The following is a 19,126-nucleotide window of genomic DNA, read 5'->3' on the forward strand; positions in this document are numbered from 1 at the left end:
CATGTTCCAGTCAACCCGGCTTCTGAACATCTTAGATCTGCACGTGTCTTGACATGAAAGCACACCATATAGAAAAGAATAGAGTTTCCTGAAGGTTTTTCCACTGTCACGCGGTACAATAATTAACCAATACCAATACCTCTAGATTAAGGAGTTGACTTAAGTTAATTGAAGTAGTGTACAATGTGTAGCTACCACCATACAGCATATCTGGTTCTAGCCAATACAGATGATTTTTCAAATAACTCGCACCATTGTCCCTGCCCCAGCCAATTACACATTACAGAAAATAAGTTTCCAGAGCTTTCCTTTGCTATTTTCTATGGACCAATTTGAGTACTAATCTTTTGAAAAGGTGTTCCCTGACTTCACTATTTACAATGTTCAGACCAGGACCCTTTGCCATCCTATTGTGAATAAAGCCTGGAGTTAATCTTTCCAAAATATCACTTTGAAATCCAAAAATAAAGGTCTTGTAATCATCTGAACCCAGGCTACCAAGATCCTGTTCTGGTGACCTGTTCAATGGATGCACAAGATTGACACAAAAAGCTGGAGTAACTCAGCGGGACAGGCAACATCTCTGGAGAGAAGGAATGGGTGACGTTTTGGATCGAGACCCTTCTTCAGACTTCAACTTCACCCATTTCTTCTCTCCAGAGATGCTGCCTGTCCCGCTGAGTTACTCCAGCTTTTTGTATCAATCTTTGGTTTAAACCAGCATTTGCAGTTCCTTCCTCATGTTATGCTCTCATAGGTGGAATGTTTCTGGAACTGGAGGAGAGAATGGACAGCACAAAGCACGGCAGGTAATAGGTGAACATAGGAGGGGGGAGTTGATACAAAGATTGTTGGACAAAGGCCAGGGATGCAAAAACAGAGTGCGAGAGACAAAAGGATTGAAGAGTTGTAAATTTGGATGTGGGGGAGAAAGGGGAGAGGGTCGTTGTTAGAGGTTACCTAAAATTGGAGAATTCAATATTTATATCGTTGGGTTGTAAGCTCCCCAAGCAGAATATGTGTACACTCAGTTCCTCCAATTTGCATGTGTACTCTTGTAATGGAGGAGGTGTGAACAGTGGTAGGATGATGGAATCCCACCACCAGTCACATCTTCCCATTTCCACCCCTTTCTGCCTTCCGCAGAGACCGCCCCCCCCTCCGCAACTCCTTAGTTCACTCATACCTTCTCAACCAAATTACCCAGGTTTGCAACCGCAGGAGATGTAACACCTGTCCCTACACATCCTCCCTCGCTTCTGTCCAGGGACCCCAGTGGTCCTTCCAGATGAGGCAGGGGATCACCTCATCGACTGCATTCGGTGTGACTAAGCATTGTATGGTGACAATATCAGCATACAACTGCGCTCGGCCCGCCAAGGCTTGCTAGATCTCCCAGAGCTATCCATTTTAATTCCTCTTCCCTTTCCCACATTAACCTTTTTGCCCTGTGCCTACTCTGTTGCCAGAGTGTGGCCAAACGCAAAGTGGAGGAACAGCACCTCTTATTCCGCAACTTCAAACAACCTCCCTCCCCTTCCCATTTCTCCCCCCTCTCCTACACCCCACCTAGACTTGCATTTAAGGGCCTGTCCCAGTTATGCGATTTTAAGGCGACTGCCGGCGACTGTCAAAGTCGTAGCAGATCGCCAAAATTTTCTTTTACCTTACGACAATGACCACGACAATGCCGAGTCAGGTCGATACAAGTTACTTTTTTTGTGAAACTAGCACCTGGCTAAGAGATTACACCGTCTTCGGAAACATCACGAAATTCCCACGCTTACCTGACCGTCAAACTGTCGCCTCCAATCTACCTGTCAAATGTCCTGACGGTAAATAAATCGGTTAAACAAAACTATCTTCTGGTATGTTCAAATGCCTTTTCTTAATTTAATATTAGGTGCTTCTAAATGCATCTGCGACAACCTAGCAAACCTGGGGACAGCATGCGACAGCGCCCGCAATAAGCTACGATACCTGGTGACAAGCCAGCTGTCGCCGAGAAATTTCTATCTGGAATTTTTTTTCCACGACGCGCCGAGATCCGCTACGATTCATTGAAGACTCCTCACGATCATGCCCGCGACACCCCGGCGAACGTTCGACAACAGCCTAGTCGCCGGCAGTCGCCTTCAAACCGCCTAAGTGGGACAGGCCCTTTATTTCTCTCCCCCCTACATGCGTTCCTCTGGTTTCATAATTCACAACCCTTCAATCCTTTTGTCTCACACCTTCTGTTTTTTCTTTTTTGGCCTTTGTCAAACCATCTGCCCTTGCCTTGTGTTCACGCTTTGGGTTGGCCTGCCCCTCCTCTTTTCCAGCTTTCTTTCCCCCCCCCCCTCCTCTCACCACAGCAATAAAATAAATCTGAAAGGTCCCGACCCAAATCGTCGTATCTCCGTGTTCTCCGGTGATAATGCCTGCCCCACTGAGTTACTCCAGCACTTTGTGTTCTTTACAGTTCATTAATCATACACCCGCTAGAATTAACACTTGAATCACTAAAGCATGTAAGGCAATGGACTAGTTCATTGCTTCTTAAACTCATTCACCCTTGAGTCTTTATCACAAAATTTCATTCACCCTCGAATAAATTTTCTTTTGTTTTTCATCAATTTTCATCTTATCCTTGTGTATAATTTTATATATATTAAGTCATTCACCCTTCATGCACCCCTCTAGTTTCATTCACCATTGGGTGAACCGTTCACCAGTTTAAGAAGCACTGGACTAGTTGATGGTGAATAAAATTGGTAGAGATGGGAAACTAAATGGTGGGCATGGACATGGTGGACCAAAGCATCTGTTTCTGTGCCACGTGGCTCTTTGACTATGCATTGTCTATTTAGCACAAGCAATCAAGAATTAATTACTGCCACTTAAATCTGTAACAGAAGGGGTTGGATGATAGAGAAAGTGTTACTAGAACACATTGAAAGACAAACATTATCTGGGGAATAATTAGTATGTTCAATACTTTTTGCTCTTGTATCAAACAGAAATTGTGCCAGTTGTTGAGAGTGAATGTGAATGTGTGAAAGTTAGTTGCTAGCTACATGATCCAGGGGCTTGCAGTATAGTTATTAACTGATCATTTGTTTAAGCAGAAACTGCTGCTCCTTTCTGTTTTCGGTTTTGAGCTGATTTTGAGTAATTCCCTCAAAACGTCCTTGATTAGATTATGAAGCGGATTCTTCATAGATTGGCACTGCAGACAGCTAATAATGTAAATTCTGTGAATATTCCCTCGGTGCGCAATTTGGGAATGTCAGGAAGAAATGGCCTTTTCACAAATCTTATTTCACTGCAGGAATGAACATTTTTGGCGTGAAATGGCATGAAAAATGTGGCTTTTTCACAACCCTTAACCCATTACAGGAATCAACATTCTTAACGTGCATGAATGAATAGCTGTTCATTATTCTTTTTGGTTTAATTTGTACCGGCAATGAGACAGTTAAGGGAAAATTAGTTTTCTATCATTTAAATGTGTGCAGTGTGGATTAATTTCCATTAGGGTCAAATACACAAGTTTCCAAATGGCAAAAAGACAGCTTTCTTCAAACTGTTATTGTGCAAGTCATTCTATCTCACCCCTGCAGTTTTGTTAGCATAAAGAAATTAAAGTCTAGTTGCCAAATTTGCAACGCTTGAGTTAATTATTAGTTGCACTTTTTTAATAGAATTGGTCTTGCACCTTAAGATGTGTCAACTCTTTAATTAGGTTTTGAGTAACTAAAATCAAGCTGCCAGCCAATTATTTACAAATTGCAGCAGACATTTTCATCTAGCTACAATCAAAGAACATCTACAGAGCAGTAGAATTTCTATTGATTGCTGCTTAAACTGTTACAAGTAGGGCAGGGGGTGTTGGGGCAAGCTGCGGGGCTAATGTTGGAAGGTCCGAATGAAATGATGTCCAATTGACGTGATCAATTGAAGTGTAACCCTTCCAAAATGAAGAGGAAAATCCAATGCACTAGGGTATGGAAATTCAATATCAGCTATTTGCAATGGCAGGCAAAGCACTTTGTGCTTCACTTTGAAATTGCTTCGATAGAGATCAATAGATCTGAATTTTCGAAGCAAATGACTATACGCTGATGACACCCCATTAGCACAAGTGACCTATGGCAAATCTGTATCCCATGACATGATGCCGATCAGTGCAAAACTTACAAAGAGTGCAGACCTTGATTAAGTAAATGTTTGGACATGTGTCCATAGGATAACAACACCCATGAACGTAAAGTCGATAAGACCCAAAAGACTTTGGGGGAAAATTAGGCCATTCGGTCTTTCAGTCCTTCAAGTCTACTCCACCATTCAATCACGCAGGTACAGCGGGCAGAGAAGAAAGCTAATGGAATATTGGTCTTCATAACAAGAGGACTTCAGTATAGGAGTAAAGAGGTTCTTCTGCAGTTGTATAGGGCCCTGGTAAGACCACATTTGGAGTATTGTGTACAGTTTTGGTCTCCTAATTTGAGGAAGGACATCCTTGTAATTGAGGCAGTGCAGCGTAGGTTCACGAGATTGATCCCTGGGATGGCGGGACTGTCAGAAAAGACTGGGCTTGTATTCATTGGAGTTTAGAAGGATGAGAGGGGATCTTATAGAGACATATAAAATTATAAAAGGACTGGACAAGCTAGATGCAGGAAAAATGGTCCCAATGTTGGGGGAGTCCAGAACCAGGGGCCACAGTCTTAGAATAAAGGGGAGGCCATTTAAAACTGAGGTGAAAAAAAACTTTTTCACCCAGAGAGTTGTGAATTTGTGGAATTCTCTGCCACAGATGGCAGTGGAAGCCAAATAACTGGATGGATTTAAGAGAGAGTTAGATAGAGCTCCAGGGGCTAGTGGAATCAAGGGATATGGGGAGAAGGCAGGCACGGGTTATTGATTGGGGACAATCAGCCATGATCACAAATGAATGGCAGTGCTGGCTCGAAGGGCCAAATGACCTCCTCCTGCACCTATTTTCTATTTTTCTATGTTAAGAAGGAACCCGAACGAAAATGTCACCAATCCATTCCGTCCCCAGATGCTGCCTGAGCCATTGAGTTCCTCCAGCACTTCGTGTTTTACTTTTATAAAGATCGACATGTTGTGGAGACGGAGAAGGAACAAACTGTGTAATCTTTGCTGAAAATCTGAGAAATGGACTCAAACTCGTCTCCAAGTGAAACAACCCTCATATGTCAATATTAAAAATCTACTCCAACTCTCAATCTGAAGTCCTTAATCCTCAGGAAAGGAATGTTCTGGAAAATTAAAAGATAATGAAAAAGATCGAATAAAAACTAGAAAGTCAGGAAATCGTGAATTTCAGAAACATTGAAAGTATAGTTGCGGCACGGTGGCGCAGCGGTAGAGTTGCTGCCTTACCACGAATGTAGTGCCGGAGACCCGGGTTCAATCCTGACTACGGGTGCTGTCTGTACGGAGTTTGAACGTTCTTCCCGTGACCTGCGTGGGTTTTCTCCGAGATCTTCAGTTTTCCCCCACACTCCAAAGACGTACAGGTTTGTAAGTTAATTGGCTTGGAAAATGTAGAAATTGTCCCCAGTGGGCATAGGACAGTGTTAATATGTGGGGATTGCTGGTCGGCGCGGACCCGGTGGGCCGAAGGGCTTGTTTCCACGCTGCATCTCTAAACTAAACTATAAAATTATAATTTTGGACAAGACACATCTGAATGGAACCAACAATTGCAGTTGGATGTATTAACTGTTGCACTGGTCAGCTCATATATGTTGCACAGAGTGTGAGAAGCAGACCCGATTCAACATTAGAAATGGGCAGACAAGACCTTACAAAGAAGTAACCTAAGATAGAGGGGCTCAAGGAAATATTTAATCAACCCCTCCTGACCTTAATCCACAAAACAATTGCCATTTCGTGCCTCTTTTCCTCATTCCTCACTCACAGTTTTTGGCTCTCTACTCTATCAGTCTAAAGAAGGGTCCGCACCTGAAATGGGTCCATCCATTTCCCTCCACAGATGCTGCCTGACCCACTGTCTCCAGCAGTTTATTTTTTTGCTGAAGATTCCAACATCTGCAAATACTTGTGTTTCTATATTAAACGGGTGATTAATTATGCACATTCAAAATAAAGAAGTGATCTTGAAACAAGAACGAATTCTGAAATATGGAGGGCAGGTCATTGGTTCAATTGGGTCGGTCTTGACGTGGTTGATTTTATTCCTTTTTGTAAGTTGCTTGCAAGGTTGGCATTGAATGGCCATCCATTATTGTCCATGAAGTGATGACAGGCAGTGCCAGCAGTCAGCTGCTGACTACACTCTCACAGAGCCAGTTGGCAGTAAGTTCCAAGACCTAGTAACACTGAAGAAACAGTGAAGCATTTCCCTCTGGATGGTTCAGGTCTTGGGGAGAATCATGCCTGCTCCTCCTGGCTTTGCAGGATGTATAAGGCAGGAAGTGTCTTTACAGTTCAAAGTAGCTCGATGAAAGACAAGTTGAGGCATGGAGGAAAATTACTGAAGGGATATACTGCAGGAGATCATGTGACAAAAGAGAGCTCAAAAGGAGCCAACAAATAAACAGGGGCATTTGGACCTTTTTTACTCTGGTGTAATGTACTTAAAAGATATCTAAATCTGAAGAACAGCTGATAACTAGAAAAGACAAAACGCTGGAATATCTCGGCGGGTCAGGCAGCATCTCTGGAGAACATAGATAGGTGTTGTTTCATATATACTGCTTGGGTAATCACTTCACATTGGGCTTAATAAAACTCTGACACCCAACACGTATCGAATTCAACTTGGCAATTAACAAATAATTTAATCTGCCGGGGATCAACTTCTGAACAGCAGGAAGTGATTATTAGGCAAATAGTTTCAGTTTGAAATGGGAAAACCAGGATCACCGCAGCAGGTTGTTTAGGAAACATTTCAAGGTGCTTTGTAAAATTGAAACAGGGGAAAAGCAGTGGGAAGATAAGCTGAGCTCCCAAAAGAAGGCAGGCTAACGAAGGGAGGTACTCTGACAACTTTATGGGATGGGGCGTTCGACACCAAGATGCAGGGATTTGGTGAGGGAGCTTCACGGTTTCGGGTGGTTATAACTGAGCCACTCAAAGAGGAATAACGAAGGGTCAAAAAATGGCGAACATTTTCCTGCGTAGAAACAAGTAATGGAAGATTTAAAATAATCAGACCAGTTTACTTTCACGTTCATTGGTGAGGGGATTATGTTACCACAGAACTATTTGCTTTAATTACAGTCCTAAAGGGTTCAGGGCAAATTCTCCTTTTTCTAACCAAAAAGCCTCTCATCTTTGATTTTCCCACAGTGCAGATGAAATGAAGGCATTGTTTACTTTGCATTTGATTTAATTTTTGCAGTGTCAGAACCGAAGCTCTGATTCACATGGGACAGACAGACTTTAGTATAAACAACAAAGAAAAACATTCCTTTCCCATTTAACATTCTCAGACTTCACCTTCTCCCCAATAGACAATGGACGTCTCTTCTAATGCCTGTCGGCAAACTTTCAGAATTAGCTTCCATTTAGCAAAAGGATCGCAGGCCAATTCTCAATGATTAATGAGTTAAAATATTGTATTTCGACAAATGTTAGTCTAGTTATTCGGGTGCGGGGTGGGGGAAAACAAATGCCTTAATTGTTGGTGCTGTTGGAAACATTCGAAGGGTGGCACAGTGATGCAGCTAGTAGAGCTGCCACTTCTCAGCTCCAGAGGCCCAGGTTCAATCCTGGCATCTGGTGCTCTGTGTATGTGGAGTTTGCACATTCTCTCTGAGATTGCGTGGGCTTTCTCCAGATGCTCCAGTTTCCTCCCACATCCCATAGGTTGATGGTCCGCTGTAAATTCTTTTTGGTGTACAGTGAGAGGTAGAATCTGGGGGGAGTTAATGGGACTGTAGAGAGAATAAAATGGGATTAGCGTAGGATTAGTTTAAATGCCGCTTCATGGGTCAGCACAGGCTCAGTGACCGAAGGGCCACATTCCATGGTGAGCATTTTTATGCCTCTTCGTTGGAGTAGAGTCCTTGGGAGGAATGACCATATTTTAGGTGTCATGCAGTTTCACTGTCACACTGATGATCCTCGATATTGATTGCCGTACAACAACCATAGCTGAACAAACTGTATTTAAATAGCATGGAGGCAGGCTACATTATGGCAGGGCCGATATTTACGAGGGACTTTGGGAACATATAGGGAGTGGATTCTGAAGTTCAGGGCTTAAGTGACTGATGGAAGCAGTCAGGGAATGCAAAGGAGTTGGGGAAATGCAGTCTTCATTTTTTTTCTCTGATGTAGGAGGTTGAAATGACACCTTCAAGGTTAATGACTAATGGGTAAAAATGTTTTCTTTCTACCAAACTCACTGCAATTTCCCCAGAGAGGATACAACAAATTCCTCAAAATTTGGCATTGATTACAATCTTTGAACTCTTGGAGCGAGGCCCTTAATAAGAATGTCAGTACCAAAGCTGTCTTGGATCAAAAATATAATATGAGGCAGTTGGGGGTCTAAGATGCAATTTAGTCAGCAAGCTGTGGGTGCTTGGTGACTGGAACCTGATCAATTTAAGATACAGCACAAAAACCTGCATGAGCTGACGTTTGCCGAGGGTGGAGGATGGGAAGTTGGAACCTGTGGGTACTTGGTAAATATGTCCAGAATACTCCAAATGTTGTCTCTCCAACAATCTATACATCTGCAGTAAAACATATTCATCTCAGGCATTCAAGATAATGATTCATGAACCATTGGCGAGGGAAGGAATTATGGGACATAGCTGTCGAGATAGATAGTATGGTTGAAGGGCCAAATGGACTACCCTTGCTTCCTCATCCTTATTGACATGAGATGCATATCTGCGACCTTCCCATTCTCTTTGTTGGGCAACACTGTCAGTCCACTTCCTCATCGAAGTTTCGAGGTAGATTAAAGAAACTAAGAAACCAAGAAACCGAGAAACTAAGCAGGTGCGCAAGGCACATGCTGTCCAAATAATAGGAAAAGTATGAGTGAAGAACGTGTTTCCTTCTGTGAAGGCTCAAATATGGAGATCCACATCTTTATTTGTTCCTCTTCCTTTATCTCCACATTGCAACTATGTATTGATTTTGTTTAATTGCCAAGCATGCGTTTTTATATACTGATACATCAGTCAATTCAAAGGATGCTACGAATGGCTCCATTCATACTCCCAATGTTTCATAGCCCACATACCATTCCTACTTGTGCCAATCCTTGCTGGAACTCGACGTAGGGCGATACCCGTTTGTTACAATTTTCTTTGATTGAATAAAAGGTTGACCCGAGGCAATTAGATTATTTAACTTTTCAATGGTTTTGGGAAACTCCAGAAGATAAATTCAGCAATTTACAAAAGGACTCCATGAGAGACTGGCTAATCTTGAATTAATGTTATTTAACGGCATGGACACCAGCATTGCACAGCAGGTTTGACTGGCCTATTACAAAACTGTGGAGCAGGGGACGTTCATGGTGCCAACCCATTTTCGGATTTGATTTCTGTCATTTACTTGCTGCTACTTATTTTTTTCTTCAAAAAATCACTTTATTCAATCTTCAGAAATGTTTGGTTTTATAATGAAGTGCAGGTTTTGTGACCAAAATATAATGTGCAGTGGCAAACTCCATGAAGCTGGCACATTTGGAATAGAAACGAAAGAGAGAAAGTGAGAAACAAAGAAAAACATTGAAACAAAGGAAGTGAAGAGAAAAAAAATCCGTCTGCGTGATACGTTTCAAGGCCTCAGCCCTCCAGCAAGGTCTCAGGAACTAAGATATGATAATGGGTAGATAATCTGCATTAACAATGTTCATTAAGGATAAAATTGAACTGCTGCTCACATCCGGATGCTAGATTTAAAAATTTTATCAAAAAGATTGATACATAAGTTACAAATTGACACCAGCCAGGAAGAACTTGTACCACCAGGAGTCAATGTCTAATTGTTCTCTACCTTTCACTCGCTTCTATGAAGTCCAAGATGTCCATTGGTTTTTTTTGGGTAAGTCCTCTTTTAAGTACTTTCCTTTGTGCTCTGTCCCACCCAAGCCTCTCTGCGGATTAACCCTTAATCATCCTGTTTTGGTGTAAGCGGTCTCTGTTGTTTACAGGTGTCAAATGAATTTGGCACAACTAACGTCAAGGATGCATTGCAAGATATTTGTGCTTCTAGTCACCCCAAAACCTTCCTCATCTTGGAGCCTGGTCCAAACACGTTATTGATCTACCGCCTGTTCACAAAATGCTGGAGTAACTCAGCAGGTCAGGCAGCATCTCAGGAGAGAAGGAATGGGTGACGTTTCGGGTCGAGACCCTTCTTCAGACTGATTTGTACCAGCATCTGCAGTTATTTTCTTATACCCCCTGTTCAGGTGTTTGATAACATTGCCGTGACGCCATATCCCAGTGACCCATGCCCAAAATCCCCAGCTCTAATTTTTGCACCCCAGGCCTCAAAACCAAACAATCTACCCTCCTTCGTTACCTCTTCAATTGTATCTTCTCCTTACTCCTTACCTGTGTCTTTTTTTTCAGAAGAGAGGAATTATTTTGCACCATAGGCCCTTAAATACAATGTAGCACACTAAACAGATATTTGATCTGCTTACGCATTACACGCTAAAAACTATATTCTGCACGGCACCTTTTCCTTTGTTCTACTTATTGTACGAGGTCGGCTTGATTATATCTATTAATAGTATTATTTGATTTGATTGCACAGCCTGCAAAACAAAGCTTTTCACTGAACCTTGGTACAGATGACAATAACACACCTAAACCTAAACATAAACCTTTGACAGAAGAACTTTTAGTCCAAGAAACTTCCAACCACATATGCACAGAAAATCGCAATGTTTCTAGACGTCAACTTTAGAGCATATTATGAAAACCTACCTTCCTGTTCTCTCGACTGGGATAGGTTTATAGGGGAAAAACAAGATCAATGGAAGAAATTCTACTTCAAGATGCTACATTCTGTAGACAGTGCATTATACTTTTCTAAAAAACAACAGACTGCTGTAACCTTTCAATCAATCATTTAATCAGGACTAAACACAAAACGTCACCTATTCCTTTTCTCCAGAGATGCTGCCTGACCTACTGAGTTATTCCAGCATTTCCTGTCTATCTTCGATGTAAACCAGCATCTGCAGTTCCTTCTTACACATTTCGTCAGGACTCCTGTTTCATATGGTTTGTCTCAATGTTGACTTATGTGGATTTTTGACAAAGTAGATACAACATAAGATGAAATAAATATTAAATATTGATTTAATTTTCAACCTTATTATTAAATAATACCTGCACATTTTACCTTATCACAATAAAGTTGTTCACATAATGAATTATTTCTCAACACTACAATCACCAAGAGTGAAAAAGTGAATTATAAACATACACAAGGTGAATATTAGATCAACCTGCCTAAAGGCTCCTGTTTGCAGAAACAACCAATGCCAGTCTCTTCCATTCAGATAGCATTATTTAAAACAAAAGATCAGTGCTTTGTTTGCCCTCCATTCCGTGTAAACAATCGTCTCATTTTTAACATGTGTACCTTGCAAATGCTCAGAGGTTACTGATGACCAGGAGCTTATGATATTTGTGACACTCAATTCTTACTCAATGACTGACCAGGTTCCCCTTATCAATGTCTTCAATACCAGAGATCAGTAACAATCCTTAAACAAACCAAAACAGGCCAAACTGTTGACATTTCTAACAGTACTGTGCTAAGTTTCCACCACATTTTGGTATTTTCCTTTATTTGTGCACAACTCAAAATACTCTTGTCATAAGACAAGAGTATTTTAAGTTTAGTTCAGTTAAGTTTAGTTTAGTTTAGAGATACAGAGCGGAAACAGGCCCTTCGGCCCACCGTTTGACCAGTGATCCCTGCACAATAACACTATCCTACACACACTAGCGGCAATTTTAATTTATACCAAGCCAAGTAATCTACAAACTAGTACATCTTTGGAGTGTGGGAGGAAACCGAAGATCTCAGAGAAAACCCTTCAGTCACGGGGAGAACATACAAACTCTGTACAGACAACACCCATAGTCAGGATCGAACCCAGGTCTCTGGCGCTGTAAGCGCTGAAAGGCAGCAAATCTACCGCTGTGCCACCGTGCCACCCTTGTTGTGCACAAATAAAGAAAAATACCAAAATGTGGTGGAAACTTTACACAGTGTAGTTGGAAATGACAATAGTTCAAATTTGTAGTGAATATCTAGATGAACCCATTACTGATTTTTTCATTGCTATAATTTCTATACCTGCTTTCTGATGTCTTTGCACACTTACGTCTTGAACTTGAACTCCAATAAAGAACATGAATTATTCCTGCAAAACCATACCAGATATATGGAAGTTGCAGGTGCAATGAACGACTACCACAAAACACATCATAAACATACACAACAAAAGGCCTGATCCGCTCATCTAATTACATCAGGCAATGCAAGCCAGGACCATCATTCACATCATCTTTGCACGTGACTGCAGCCAGTCGCTTACCTTTCAACCACATTCTTTCCGCTCCAACAGGTTGAGCTATCTTGAGGGAGAAGGTCACCTTCACAGATTTGTTCTGCCAGAGAAGCGTAGAAGGTCCTGTACCTTCGGATGTAGTTCATGAAGTCCCTGCCAAAGCAAGCAGCCACCTTTACAAAATGCTCACAGCCAATACCTCGAAAGCAACCCCTTGCAGGGGGGGGGGGGGGGAGTAGAGGGGGGGGAAGGGGAGGGGGGGGGGGGGGGAATGTGTAACCATAGCAAACCAATATGGAGTATATTTGATTGGTTATCCCTCAAACTACTTTTGCATTCTTTCAAAAGCTTCATTCAGTTATTCTGCTTAAACAATAGACAATAAACAATAGACAATAGGTGCAGGAGTAGGCCATTTGGACCTTCGAGCCATTCGAGTCAATGTGATCATGGCTGATCATTCTCAATCAGTACCCCGTTCCTGCCTTCTCCCCATACCCCCTGACTCCGTTATCCTTAAGAGCTCTATCTAGCTCTCTCTGAATGCATTTAGAGAATTGGCCTCCACTGCCTTCTGAGGCAGAGAATTCCACAGATTGACAACTCTCTGAAAAAGTTTTTTCTCATCTCCATTCTAAATGGCCTACCCCTTATTCTTAAACTGTGGCCCCTGGTTCTGGACTCCCCCAACATTAGGAACATGTTTCCTGCCTCTAACGTGTCCAACCCCTTAATAATCTTATATGTTTCGATAAGATCCCCTCTCATCCTTATAATTTCCAGTGTATACAAGCCTAGTCGCTCCAGTAAACGTGGAGTTACATTGGTGAACATTTTAATAAATGTGCATTTTTTATTTCATTTATCAAGGAAAGTAGAATTTGAGTATTTCAAATTTTAATTTGAAAAGACATGTTCAATATTAAAATGTGTCCAATCAAATTGCAGATTACTTAATTTTTATACCCCTCATCATATAAAGAGTGCTTTTGCATTCTTGTGCTCCATATCCTTCTACATATAAAATATATTTTAGGGTAAATGCATCTTTACTAAGGCTGGTAAAGCCTTGTTCCAGTGGCTCAGTTCTCCTGGTGGCTGAGCACTTCAACTCCCCCTCCCACTCCCAGTCTGACCTTTCTGTCATGGGCCTCCTCCATTGTCATAGTGAGGCCCACTGCAAATTGGAGGAACAGCATCTCATATTTCGCTTGGGCAGCTTACACCCCAGCGGTATGAAGATTGATTTCTCTAACTTCAGATAGTTCCTCTGACCCTTTCTTTCCCCATCCCCCTTCCCAGTTCTCCCACTGTCTTCCTGTTTCCAACTACATCCTATCTTTTTCCCGCCCCCTCCCCTGACATCAGTCTGAAGAAGGGTCTCGACCCGAAACGTCACCCATTCCTTCTCTCCTGAGATGCTGCCTGACCCGCTGAGTTACTCCAGCATTTTGTGATACCTTTACCAAGGCTGGTGATTTATTGAGTAATAACAGTCTGTGAGGTAAAGATGGCCCAATGTCGTACTTAAATTAAGATGGAGGCTGTTACCTTTGCATCAGTTTACAGGTCGAGGCAGGCATGGTTGTCTGGTTTGGAAATCAATAAAGAGGATCTTCAGTACAAGGTGATGTAATTTCAGATGATTGTAGGACTAACAGACATGGTGAATGTATCTTTGCCTGAAGCCAACCTATGTATACCTTTCTTCATTGTATTTGATTTGGATTGTTTGATAGTATTTGACTCGGGATCTAGATCCACACTTGAATAAGTAATGCACTTCTTTTGTCTTAGTGCAGTCCAATTTTCAATGATATTGGATTCCAATGAAATGAATATCCGAATTACGCAGTTCTCACACATCAATGAAAGACCATAGAGACTGGTTGTCAAAGTTTTGCAAATTATTAGAATTGTGTAATATTAAAAGACATTTTTATTTGTGGTGGACTGATGGTACAGTTTTAAATCAGCCTTGGTTCACTCGCCCATTCTCACCTCTAAACCACCAGCGTGAGTTCAAGTGCCACAAACTATTTGCCTATACAGGTATTAGTCTGATAATGTGCATTTTGTTGCCTTTTACAACAGACACACCGAGACTTATTTGGGTAAAATGAATACCGTCGGGGCATAAGTTTTGGTACGAGACATGCCTGGTAATGTAAACTGTCTTTCATTTATGAGTGTATTAAAAAAGCTTAATGTAATATTACCTGTGTGCGTGATAGGGAATAGAAGTGATACATATGTAGATGTTGGTTATAGGCTCATTCCCAGTCTGTAGAACCACACACTTCCCTATACTGGAAGCACCACTTGTGACACAGAGCCCCAAAATTCAATGAACATGGGTGAATATTCTGGAGGTTTCTTTAACTGTCTGTGGAAATCAGAGAGGTTTAAACAAAAGCAAACAAAAACTGCTGCTGGAACTCAATGGGTCAGGCAGCATTTGCCTGATGTCTGAAGAAGCATCACAATCTGAAACTTATTGGCCCATTTCCTTCTGCAGATACTCCCTGAACCACTGAGTTTCTCCAGCAATTTGTTATTTGCTCAAGATTTTAGCAACTGCAGTGTCTTGTGTCTTGACTTAAACAGAATGTTGACCGGGAGATTAAATTGCGCAATGGATGTGAAAGATAAGGTTCCCGGTTATATATTTAACGATAGGGCCTGAATGTTGCTAGGCTACTTCTTGTTGCTGGGCTTGTTGTACTTCACAGAGAATTCTGACCAGTCCAGCTGAGTGGGTTGGTCAGTTAATGCAACGGTTAGTGGCAATCTAGTGGTGATCACAGACAATATCTGGATCCTGGCATCTCTCAGGCAACCGCAAGACAAGTAAGGTCTCATTCAGCTCAGAAACAAACTGGGGCTTAAACTCATAGGCAAAATATACAGAACAAAATGTACGTTTCATGATGGATAGCATGGGGTGTCCAGTTTTGTACTTAAATTCCACATGGGGCCATTGACAACTCTTTTCGTTCTCTTTTCGACTCCCTCTCGCTCTTTCTACTCAATCCTCTCTCCTCCAACACTTCACCATCCCTTCCCTCCCTATCTCATCAAGTTCCACCTCCAGCAGCAATCCACTGGCCATTCATTCCACCTGGAGCTACCCAAGAGTACTGATTCATTATGATGCTCTCCGTCCTCCAGTCCAAGAACTCACAAGTACTTACCTTCTGATACTGTAAAACAAAATTCTGCTGCCGGGTTGCTGTGCTGGGAACTTGGCACGAACCTCACCCTCTATCAGTGCTACTACGGCTATTTGTCCAGTGCTTGGTGTGGAGAGGCTGCCAGTGAGGACTGGCAATGGACGGGCTGGAGTGAACAGTGTGGCCACTCTGTGCTGTGATGAGAGGCTCAGGGCTGGACCCTGGCAGGCATGGTGGGTCACAACTGGGGCTGGAACCTGCTCCATGTGAAGGTGCATACAAAATATTGGAGTAACTCAGCGGGTCAGGCGGCATCTCTGGAGAAAAGGAATAGGTGATGTTTCGGGTCTCGACCTGAAACGTCACCTATTCCTTTTCTCCAGGGATGCTGCCTGACCCGCTGAGTTACTCCAACTATTTTGAGTCTATCTTCAGTGTACACCAGCATCTGCAGTTCCTTCCTACACACCATGTGTAGGTACGCAGCCTCTCCTAACCTCTGATTGGATGTAATGGGAGCTCCTGTCTCCCCCAGCTTTCTGTTTGGTCCCATAGCTCTCCCCAGTCTGGAGACTTCTATAAGGTAACAAGTTCAAAGGTGGTCACTGGGCGTTGAATTTGTTTTCATTGGCAGTAAAATGCCTGTATTCTACTTCGCTTGAGAGTGATTGACACTAACACTGATGCTGAATGGCTGTAAGGTTCTACAGTATGTAGGGGTACCCAAGCTTTCTTTGCTGATCCGTTTCTCTGTTTCCTCTGCTCCATATGTTAAACATTGATGTATATTTTTGTATATATTGTTACCCCTCCAGCTCCCTTCACTGTGCTCCCCAGGGGCATCCTCCTTTCATTCTGAGAACAGGCACTCGCCAGACTTCCTCCAACGGAAAGCCACGGACAATTCTGAGACCCCAGGAGAGACACAAAAAGCTGGAGTAACTCAGCGGGTCAGGCAGCATCTCTGGAGAAAAGGGATAGGTGATATTTTGGATCGAGGCATTTCTTTGACCCAAAACTTCAACTTTTCCTTTTTCACCAGAGATGCTGCCTGATCCGCTGAGTTACTCCAGCTTTTTGTGGGCCATCTTTGGCATAACCCGGCATCTGCAGTTCCTTCCTACATATTGAGACATCGGGAAATGATTTTTACTAAATATTGACCACAGCTCAAGCACAATTGGCAATTCTGACATTCGACAAACAGGTTGACTTCCAAGCTCTTACCTAGTGTTCTGTTTCATTGTCCTGGGCCTATCAGTCTTTACTTCTTTCAGAGGCAGCGAGCTGGACAGAGCCGGAAGTCAGAGGCAGCAGTCAAAGCACCAGCAGAGAGATTCGGCACGAGGTTGATGGAGGATGGCGGGGAGCGACAGAGAGCAAGAACGAGAGACGCAGATAGAGAGGGAGAGCGGGAGAGGACAGGGAAAGATGGGGGAGGGGGGTGTCGAGGGCAAGGGAGAGGAACAGTGTGAAAGGAGGAAGGTGGGAGAGGGATAGAGAGTGGGAGAGGGCAAAAGAAGGTGAGAAAAAGAGTGAGAGGGAGTGCAAGATAAAGGGGGAGTAAGAGAGGGGAGAAGAAGAGGGAGAGAAAGAGAGGGGAGGGTGAGGGGGATAAGAAGGGATAGAACAATTGAGGGGAGAGAGAGAGGGATTGAGGGAAATGTGGGGAGCATGAGTGGAAGAGCGAGAGGGAAAATAAGAGAGAGCAAGAGAGAGAGAGCAAAATAGAGAGCGAGAGAGCAAGAAAGAGAGCAGAGAGACAGAGAGAGACAGAGAGAGACAGAGACAGAGAGAGACAGAGAGAGCAAAAGGGAGCCAGACAAAGTGAGAGACAGCAAGACAGAGAGTAAGAGAGAGAGCAAGAGAGAAGGAAGGAGGAGGAGATTGTAAAAGAGAAAAAAAGTACAAGTGAAACAATGAACTTGTATCGAAAAATAAATTGTCATGCACATGCTAAGTAGGAACATTATCAGAAAGCAGCAAAAGCATTCTTCTACCTCAGTTGTGCGAACCCAGTCTCAAACTCGAATTAAACACAAGTTGCTCTGGAGGTGGCTGTCATCTCATGATTATTATGAATGAACAAAAAGGTGTTACTCCATCCAGGGGGAAATGAACACAAGGTCTAATCCCAGGTCTTATCCCTGGCGTGAATCCCAGCCCACTTGCAGTGAGCAAGATTGTTGCTGACCATTCCCTCTCCAGCTGATGCGTCAAGATTCCCCCGGATTTGGGGAGCACATGTTTGGGTTTCTACCCATTCCTTCATGTTGTTGATCGCTTGACACAACAGTGCAAAGTCCCAAATGCAGAGAGAGGCCTCACCCTACTTGTAACAGTCCTCATGATCTGTGTGTGGACAACGTCCTAGATTCTCTGGCCACGTTACATCTCCGTCACCATCTCTTGCCATGCAGAGGGTCCAGAGAGATGGGTTTAGGTGGGGGAGGGGAGGCGGGGGGGGGGGGGGGGGGTGAGTATTGACAGGAATTCCATCAGGACGCCATCAACCCTCTGTCTCAGGCAGCTAATCCATCCTCATCAAGGGAGACAAAAACCTGAGCCCATAAGATTGGGGAGAGGAACAGAAGGATCCTGGCCAAAACATCCCATCCTTTACAACTGTATGTTAAAGTTATCCCAAGTTATCCCAAGCATGAATGAGCAGGGTAATACCAGATTTGCACACACGTAGCCCAGCCCTATTTTTGTGAGTACAAATTACTTTATGGGTAACTTAAATTACTTAGAGGTAAGACCTCCTGGATAGATTAGCCATGCCTGTATAAATCTAAGGCCAAGCCAGAAAATGCCATGTCTACAATTGCACTGATGTGTGGAAAGAGACTTCAATTAATCACTGACTAGCATCCAATGATGGTTGGGATTTAATTTAGTTTAGAGATGCAGCCTGGAAACAGGTCCTTTGGTCCATCAGACCACACTGACCATCAATCACATTGGTCAGTCGATAGTGGGTTGGGAAGCTGTAGACACTGTACACACTGGTCAAGTGGTGGTCAGTGGGTTGGGACGTGCAATGGGCAAGCAGTCGTTCATTGTGTGAGTTTGGATTGGGTATGTGATGCATCTGGATCAGATCAGGTGATCAGTGGATGGTGTTCAGGGTTTGAGCAAAGATTCCAAGTAGGGGTGGAGGGAACTGGTGGATGGGGTGTGTGGTCCAGTAAATAGATTGAAGGGCAGATTCCCTGAGCTGTGCTGGGAGGCCCATGAACAAGCAGCATTCTTAAAACCTGTACAAGCAGCAGCTCAGCGGTTCAGGCAGCAAAACCTGGTTGGGTGACAGCACCCATTGGCAGTGTTGCTTTGGCTATAAAGTCGGCCTCATTTCTCCTGGCAATAAATTGCATGGGGAACGATGTTGTTATGTGTACACCCAACG

At 43.1% G+C, this 19,126-nt stretch overlaps 1 protein-coding gene across 2 annotated transcripts in view; it reads right to left on the reverse strand.

Moving 5' to 3' along the window:
- Positions 1-19,126, reverse strand: part of LOC144599597 (glypican-5-like) — a 450,059-nt gene that overhangs the window by 251,772 nt on the left and 179,161 nt on the right. Inside the window, exons 5-6 of one of the 2 annotated variants that reach the window (XM_078410665.1) lie at positions 16,945-17,004; positions 12,572-12,697 (exon numbers count right to left, since the gene is read on the reverse strand). In XM_078410665.1, the coding sequence (XP_078266791.1) occupies positions 12,572-12,697; positions 16,945-17,004 (186 nt within the window). The remainder of the gene's footprint in view (positions 1-12,571; positions 12,698-16,944; positions 17,005-19,126) is intronic. The other variant, XM_078410666.1, reaches the window with a different exon arrangement.

The sequence above is a fragment of the Rhinoraja longicauda genome, chromosome 13, assembly GCF_053455715.1.
Source record: "Rhinoraja longicauda isolate Sanriku21f chromosome 13, sRhiLon1.1, whole genome shotgun sequence".
Classification (NCBI taxonomy): domain Eukaryota; kingdom Metazoa; phylum Chordata; class Chondrichthyes; order Rajiformes; family Arhynchobatidae; genus Rhinoraja; species Rhinoraja longicauda.